This window comes from Ascaphus truei, chromosome 2 (assembly GCF_040206685.1).
Source record: "Ascaphus truei isolate aAscTru1 chromosome 2, aAscTru1.hap1, whole genome shotgun sequence".
Lineage (NCBI taxonomy): Eukaryota > Metazoa > Chordata > Amphibia > Anura > Ascaphidae > Ascaphus > Ascaphus truei.
The window spans coordinates 115,814,646-115,823,376 of NC_134484.1; the positions used below are offsets into that span (position 1 = coordinate 115,814,646).

Consider the following 8,731-nt stretch of genomic DNA (forward strand, 5'->3'; position numbering starts at 1 on the left):
CTTTGCAATCTTCCAGAAACCATAGGTGTGTTCTAGCTTATCCTGCACACGTTCAAAAAAGTCATTAGTTGATAAAGTGAATCTTATTGAGGAATTAAAATTCCGCGCATGCCTACGGTCTTGGTAATAAGGATATTTAGCTCGAATCAAATCATAGATTTGGCGTGTGCTTGCTTTGTGTCCGCGACTGTTTAAAATTGCTTCTGAAACCATGTACTTATACCCTAAAAGGGGATTCATATTGTTAACGAATTCATCAGCCATGTCAGAGTAGCACAAAAGATGTGTGCAGTTCTGTCTTCTTTGCTCATCAAAATGATTCTGCTCAATGGCTAACAAATTCCTGTGTTTCGTTTTCAAGGTCAACAAAAGTAACTACTTTTACTCCTTATTTCAAACGCCAATTGGATGTGTCCTTTTAATTGGGTTAAGTTTTGTGGTTAGTGATAGGCGAATGTGGGAAAAACATGTATCATTTTTTTATCTCGTTTGTGAAAACATTCCTACACTTATTTCAGTAACATTGAGTTTTCTATAAAAATAACAAAGAGCACTGTGTGAAAATAGTGCTTAGACAGCCATATCAGTAAATACACACACCTGCAAAATGAAATGTTTTTTTCCCACATACTTTTCTGTGTGTATTTGAAAGTCTGGTTAACTACCTGTCTGCATGAGTTTAAATACGTGTGTATCTATATATATATAAATATATCTCTCTCATAAAAATATATATATATATAAAGTGTATATTGTACTATATGTATAGTGTGTGTGTGTGTGTGTGTATATATGTATATGTATATATATATATATATATATATATATATATATATATAATGTATCTTTTTTTTTTTTTTTTATATTGCAGGAGTACACACAACATATTGATGGCAGTAAGTAGGCCTTGTATGAAACCTTTTTAAATGGTGATAAACATGAGTGAATTAAGTCATAAACATTTGTTTGCACCCAATAATGTTAGAGGCTCACACTTAGTATAGTTGTCAAACATTAGGCCTGTATTATTAAAATAGTGTGTTTTCACAAGGAAGCATGAAGTGTATGTTTTTTGTAAATACATCTATACCAGTTTAGATAGTACTATATATATACACACACACACACACACAGTGTGTGTCTGTGTGTGTGTGTGCATATATCAATACATACTACATATATTTTAGTATAAATTCAGAGATGTTCTTGAAACAAGAACACATAAATGATTAAAGGACAACATTACAATGGCCACCAAAGGTAAGTAATATTTAACACAAAATCCTGCTGTACACGTACAAGAAAGATGTTTGCAGTTAAATAGGTGCTTTTATAATTGCATGAAAATAATATGCACATGCAATGATTACATCAATTAACACACCCAAATGCAATGTTTTGCTGCAAAGTCAATGGCAGCTTCTCTAAACTTAGCAACTGGCTCCTGGTGGAGCATTACTGAGCAGACGATTAATACATCAATATTTATAACACTATTCATTAATTAGGAGTGTTAACATTTCCAAAAATTCCCGTGTACAAGAACATACTTGAAAGTTTGGAAACAACACAGTCTTCAGCATACATACAATAGTAATTAGATAATCTGAAGTCAACAAAACAAGGCCAAAGACATATTTTGTGAATTTTAAAATTTATTTTTTTTGTTCTTTTTGCGAGCGAGTAACAGGCCTGCTTGTTGTCTCTTGAATTTTCCTTTTTCTTTTGCCACCAACTTTAGGTACAACAGAGCCACTTTGAGTGGCCTCTGGCACTTCACGGGCAGGGCTTGTGGCCAGTGACACACCTACAGGGCTTTTGGGCAGTGACTCACCTACAGGGCTTTTGGGTAGTGACTGTTCACCTACAGGGCTTGTGGCCAGTGACTCACCTACAGGGCTTGTGGCCAGTGACTCACCTACAGGGCTTTTGGGCAGTGATTCACCTACAGGGCTTTTGGCCAGCGATTCACCTACAGGGCTTTTGGGCAGTGACTCACCTACAGGGCTTTTGGGTTGTGACTGTTCACGGACAGGGCTTGTGCCCACTGACACATGTGAGCAAGTTGGTAGACACTGCACAAGTGATGGTTGGTCTGTTTCATGTGTGTCTTTTGTTGTTTTTGACCAAAAACTGGTCAGTAGTAACTGCTTGTGTTTTCTTTTTGTGGCCTCCTTTGTAGGTGTCAGCTGCTGAATTTGTACAGATGGCAGCGGTAGGATGTCGTCAGGAACCTGCACAGCAATGTCTGCTACTTGACTGGTAACATTTGGGCCTGGTGAATGAATATCAGAAGCATGTGGTGAAAACTGACCTGCATGAACAGATCCTGGCTGTGAGGTGTTGAATTGTGGTACATTAGTCATTCTCCAGTAATTAGCTTGTGTTTGCTGAACAACTAATGCTTCGAATGAGGTGTTGATTTTTTGCAACTGTTTAGGCACTTCAATGAAGACTCTGTGGAGATGTGCCAATTGTGAAACTGTTTCTTCCTGCAGTGCAATCATCCTTTCCAGCACTGTCATCAGGTCAGAATGGCGACGATTTTCTGCTTCCACAATTTTTCCCTCAGAAGCTACAATTGCATCATATGTGGTATTTGCTGGACGTTTTGGCGGTAAAACAGTTTCAATTGGAACCTCTTCATGGTCACTTGCTTGTATTTGTGTGTCTATGGCGGCGGCAGCGGCATCATCATCATCATCATCATCATCATCATCATCCTCTTCATCATGTTCTACAAATAAATGTACACATTATTAAATGGCATGTTAATCTCTGCTGTGTTACTATGTAATTGTACTGTGTCATAAGTAACAACTAACATGTTTCCATACGTTTTATAACCTCACATTAAAAACTACCTTGACTTAAGAATAATGTTTGGACTCAGTATGAAATATGAGTGAATGAAAACTTGCTGTAAACTCACATCTCCTACATGATAGTTAACATCACTAACACAATACAAGTTGCCTTACACTTCATTTTCACTGACACTAAGTAATCCTATTTAAAGAAGATGTGCAAAACAAATAATGAACATGACAACATAACATATAGAAGAGCACATATTATATGGCCACCAACTGATACACTCACCCTCTAGGTGTGTTGAGCTGGCTGACCCAGGTGAAGACACTTGTTCAGTCTCAGGTGACACATGTCCTTCAGGGGCAACTATATATAACAATAACATAAGTTTTACATTTACATGTGTAAATATTGAACAAACAGTTATTGTATGTTCTGTATTTATGAGTACCTAACAGCATCATTTCCTTAACCCAAAATGTGTGTGTGAAAGTGAACATAAATAGTTGTAATAACAATGTGCATGCCTGTGTACTTAGAACTTTTGAGTTCCCTAACATAAAACATACTATGTTCCTGCAGTAATGCGTGAGGATAAATAGATAAAATTTGTACATAAAAATCATATGTTGTGTAGTGATATCAGTATCATAATGTACATAACTATCATGAGATGACCATTCACAATGGTTATCATGAAGGTGGTCATATTGCAAAAAGTGTTGTTTTTGGTAGAGGATATGTGTGGTACATTAATATAAGATGTGGCACACCTGAATGTGGCTGTGACTCAACAAGACAACACATGCAGTGTGTGATAATGTGTCGTTGATAGTAGTAGTTCAACTATAGATATGAGTGAACTAATGTGTGAGGTACGGTTTGATAAGTAATGAGTTGTTGGGGCATTTAGTAGCTAAAGTGAAGCTTTCAAATGAGTGTGATTAACTTCAGTTGTGCTAGTCAGGTTGTAAGAACGGTATTCCCTTCCCCAAAAAGCCTAATCAGCCACACCTTTCAATTACTTGAAACAGGTGAAAATGGTGTGAACTAAGTTGACCCTAAAATGAGGCTGTAATTAGTGTGTGTGCTGAACCCCACCCCCTCTGTTGAAGTGTATGCTGTGATGAGATATTAATTGCAGCTGCTTTAACACAATGGTAGATGAGCTAAATAGTCGTGTGCAGTTTTTAAGTTATGAAAACAATGACATAAAATATGATACGTGTGCCTCATTATGCTGTCTGTATATGAGTTAAAGCAAAAATGGACCTTTTCATAAACAACTATAGATGTGTTAGTGCAAGTGATGTTTGTAGGCCGTTGCATGCAATATATTTGATGCATGCTTAAAATAGGCAGTAATGTCATGTTTGTCGGAGTAAAATAAATAAAATACACAATAATATTATACATATTTCTGTTCTGTACCTGTAGCTAGTAATAATTTCTGATTAACATGTGTTACACATGTGTACTACCCTGTTGTTCCCCATCTTCGCCCACCATCAATTGCTTCCACTGCAGCAATGCATTTTGGGAATTCACATGTAAATGAGCACGCAATGGCACGTGCTATATTAGTTACTGCTTTTAGTAGGACTACAACATATATGTCTATTTTGAGATATATATATATACAGAATCAGACATATACATATATAGATGCAGGTATGCTTATATTGTGAAGACAGTATAAAAAGCAGTGTAACTATGCAAAATAACTGTAAGCAACGACACGCCTAGTACAGTAATATTTCTCACCTGGTGGAAATTGTGAGGGGTAAATTCCTATATCACGGTCACCAGGTAAGCCTTCCACGACGACGGGAAGTAATTTTGCCCGAAGCAGCTCCTCCAATGGACTTAATATGAGACGTTGTGGTGTGGGCCCACCTCCAGTGCCAGTAGCATGCACGCGTTGGTGTTGTATTTTCTTTTTCAATTTGGACCTAATATCATCAAATCTCTTGTGACAATTCCGCTTGTCCCTCACATGATTCCCACACGCATTGACACCAATGACTATTGTGTCCCACATTTCTTTTCTGCTTGCTGAACTTGTCCGCCCTTGAAAAACATATAAAATATATGAGGTAAATGAATAATAATAGAAGCACCAGTTTCCTACACTGCTAGCTGTTCCAAGAGATAGCAAACATGCTGTTTTATGTGTAATATGTGAAGCACATGAGCATTCACTACTAAACCTATACATGTAAGCAAGGTTGCATTCATATTGTATGCAGTTATGGCAAATTGACCGCCTGTGTTTAGTTGTCCTTGTAAGGCATGATAAAAAGCTGTGTTTCCAGACTAATTAACATAGAAAGATATTCTGAACCCATATTTGCATAGGAACAAAACTCAGATGACCTAGGATCACATGTATTTGAATAATAAATGTAAAGGTACACTTACCTAGTAAATGTCCATATATACTGTCATAGTGCTCCAGAATGCCAGTGACAAGAGCTGTATTTTCCTGGTCATTGAAGCGAGGATTACGTGGCTTCTCCACACGTTTCTTCCAAGCAGGTTTAGGGTCAGAGCTTGGCTGGTGCTGACTGGACTCTCCTTCTTCCAATGGAAGAGCCTCCAAAAGCTGCCCACCAGCAAGCACGGCACCACCAGACACCCCATCAGCAACTGCGCCACCAGCAGCACTCACAGCACCAGCACTCCCACTCCTAGCACCAGCACTCCCACTCCTAGCACCAGCACTCCCACTCCTAGCACCAGCACTCCCACTCCCAGCAACAGCACTCCCACTCCCAGCAACAACACTCCCACTCCCAGCAACAGCACTCCCACTCACAGCAACAGCACTCCCACTCCCAGCACCAGCACTCCCACTCCCAGCAACACCACTCGGTGCACCAGCAACATCACTCCCCTGAACAGTACGTTCACTCCGACGCGTACTCGCACGAGTAGCACTCCCACTCCCACCAGCATCACTCTTCCCACGCTTTGCGGGCATACTTCCAGCACTCACAAAAAACAGACAACTAATGTACAGCCAATCACACGAAACACTTCCACATATAAAACAAGACAAAGATGTAAACAAAACAACAATGGACAAAGCTCACCCAATACACAACAAGTCTCTCCGTCAATATGCAAATGTTCAATCAGCCAGCTCTGTGCGTCTCTCTCTCTCTCACTCCCAACAACACAGAGAATGATTAGCAGTACACGTTGCCTTTAAATATGGCGCGCAATCCAAAACATGCTTGTTTCGCCTGATTCAGCAAGATTTGTGATTGGGCAACCTATCAGCACCCCGCCACGCACGCCGATACACCTGTGTGTGATCGGCTAATCATCGTGAGAGTGGGCGGATTTGTTTTCGGGTTGATTTTGAATGTATTCGGCACTTACTGCATACGGAGAGGAAAAATCGCCATTAACATGACTAATCGGTAAGCTTGCCGATTTCACTTAATCGACGCTTACTGCATGAGGCCCAAAGTGTCTTTCAAAATCTCCATCATGGAAGCAAATTTCCTCGGTCTCACAACTTTTATATAGGAGCAGGCCTCCTCTCTACCGCCTATAGAGGAGCAGGACTCTTCTCTACAAGAACTCCAACACAGGAGCCGGCCTCCTCTCTACCAGAACTCCTACACAGGAGCAGAACTCCTCTCAACCCCAAATTCCTACACAGAAGCTGATATCCTCTCTCCCAGCAAACCTACACAGGAGAAAGTCTTCTCTCTTCCAGAACCCCTATACAAGAGCAGAACTCATCTCCCAGAACTCTTACAAAGGAGCAGTCCTCCTCTCTCCCAAAACTCGTACACAAGAGTAAACCTCCTCTCTCCCAGAACTCCTACACAGGAGCAGACCTCCTCTCTCCCAGAACTACTACACAGGTGATGATCTCCTATCTCCCAATAATCCTACACAGGAGCAGAGCTCCTTTCTCCTTGAACTCCTATGCTGGAGCTGATCTCTCCCAATAATCCAACATAGAAGACCTCTTACAAAGGAGCAGACCCCCCTCTCCAACAGAACTCCTACACAAGAGCAGACCTCATACATAGGAGCATACCTTCTCTCCTCCAGAACTCCTCCACAGGAGCAGACCTCCTTGCTCCCAAAACCACTACACAGGAAAAGTTCTCCTCTCTCCCAGATCTCCTACACAGGAGCAGACTTCCTCTCTCAGAAGTCCTACACAGGAGAAGACCTCCTCTCTCCCAGAACTACTACACAAGGGCAGACCTCCTCTACCAGAACTCCTAAACAGGAGCAGACCTCCTCTCTCCCCAAACTCTTACAAAGGCGCAGACTTCCTCCGCCAGAATTCTTACACAGGATAAGACCTCCTCTCTCCCAGAACTACTACACAAGGGCAGACCTCCTCTACCAGAACTCCTAAACAGGAGAATACCTCCTCTCTCCCAGAACTCTTACAAAGGAGCAGACTTCCTCCGCCAGAACTCTTACACAGGAGCTGACCTCTCCCAGAACTCCTACATAGGAACTGATCTCCTCTCTCCCAGAAGTCCTACATAGGAACTGATCTCCTCTCTCCCAGAACTCCTACACTGGAGCAGATCTTTTCTCTCCCAGAACTCCTACACAGGATCAGACCTCCACTCTCCCAGAACTCCAACACTGGAGCAGACCTCCTTTCACCCAATTATCCTACACAGGAGCATCTCAATTAAAGTCTAGAAATACTTCGTAGTCCAGGAAAAAAAATACATTTTCTAATCCACGAAACAGACAGATGCAATGCAGTTTACCTTAAGCCAGTTTTAGCTGGCACAGAATCATTATTATGTAGCAAACATTTGGAAGGGAACCACATGAGCATTCCTCACTCTACCTTTATGTAGCCCTTGTACCCCCCCCCCCCCCCCGGAGTAAAGAGACTACCCATGCTTCCATCACTTGTTTGGCTACCAGGAAGTCTGTAGCTCCGACTCTGGGAGTCTGGGGTATACTTATCGTTTTTGGTGCAGCGCCTCCACCGGCGAGGGAACCCAGCGTAGTGCGCCGGAAACCAATATACACAATAATTACACACAGTTATATTATAACAGTATTTACAAAGCACATATGAATATATATATATATATATAATATATATATATATATATATATATATCATCAAACATAACACAGCCCTGCAAGGCCTTCCCCAACCAATAACACCTCCCGGGTGGAACCCCCAAAATCCTGAAGTGCCTGGGCACTTTACCCTGTAGTGTCCACAAGCTAGTCCCTTGCCCAAAGAGTATGTGTGGGATAGAGCGCTTCCCTTTGTGTGTTGGGGCCTGTTGGTGCACGTGGCTAATACCTCCCTGGTCTCAGTCCAGACCAGGTCAACTTAGTAGGAGACTCTGTGGATCCGCGACATGGTCCTACACCGCAATCCACTGGCTCCTCTATTGAGTTGTTCCCTGGGCAGATGCCTCTGGAGGGGCTTCCAGCTGGAGTGTACCCCTTTAAGATAGTCTCTGTTGGAGTGTCCTTGCTTTGCTCACAGGCAGCAGGCCGCGCTTCACCTTCAGAGATAATGTCCTGCAGTTGAGGCCTCTCACTGACACACTACTGGGAAGGGTCCCTATCTGAGGCCTTCCCCTGCAGCATACACAGCATACTCCAACTACAGTGACTCAGGGAATCTACCTGGATCTGGGGGGGAAATCTGGCCTAGTCCAGGGGAGCACTGCTCCCTGGAAAGTACCTTCAATCTCTCTCTCCGGATCGCAACTGGCGTGGTGTCCCTTGGCGCCAAATGCATCTACTTGTCCCTCCGTGTTTCCAGGAGCCCTATTGGTACTCCTGCAACACATATGCAGGCGCCCCGTAGGTTGCTGGGGCTTGTAGCCCCCTCCCTCATCCTATTCCTATGGGACACCGTACTCTGTCTTGTACTGGACAGGTGCGGGCTTGC

General features: G+C 42.3%; 1 protein-coding gene across 1 annotated transcript; it reads right to left on the reverse strand.

Annotated features, from left to right (window-relative positions):
* Nucleotides 1-1,583: 1,583 nt before the first annotated feature.
* LOC142488561 (uncharacterized) lies at nucleotides 1,584-4,875 on the reverse strand. The gene is made up of 3 exons (XM_075589035.1): nucleotides 4,579-4,875; nucleotides 3,103-3,180; nucleotides 1,584-2,737 (listed from the first exon to the last, which is right to left on the reverse strand). Exons 1-3 carry the CDS (start codon nucleotides 4,853-4,855, stop codon nucleotides 1,656-1,658), a joined length of 1,437 nt encoding a protein of 478 aa, XP_075445150.1. The 5' UTR covers nucleotides 4,856-4,875; the 3' UTR covers nucleotides 1,584-1,655.
* Nucleotides 4,876-8,731: the final 3,856 nt, after the last annotated feature.

Excerpts from the sequence above, each read along its gene's own strand:
- LOC142488561 (XM_075589035.1), bottom strand. The coding sequence starts at position 4,855 with ATGTGGGACACAATAGTCATTGGTGTCAATGCGTGTGGGAATCATGTG. Across the intron at positions 3,181-4,578 it reads CCCCTCACAATTTCCACCAG|TTGCCCCTGAAGGACATGTG; the intron begins GTGAGAAATATT and ends TGTTATATATAG. Across the intron at positions 2,738-3,102 it reads CAGCTCAACACACCTAGAGG|AACATGATGAAGAGGATGAT; the intron begins GTGAGTGTATCA and ends ATTTATTTGTAG.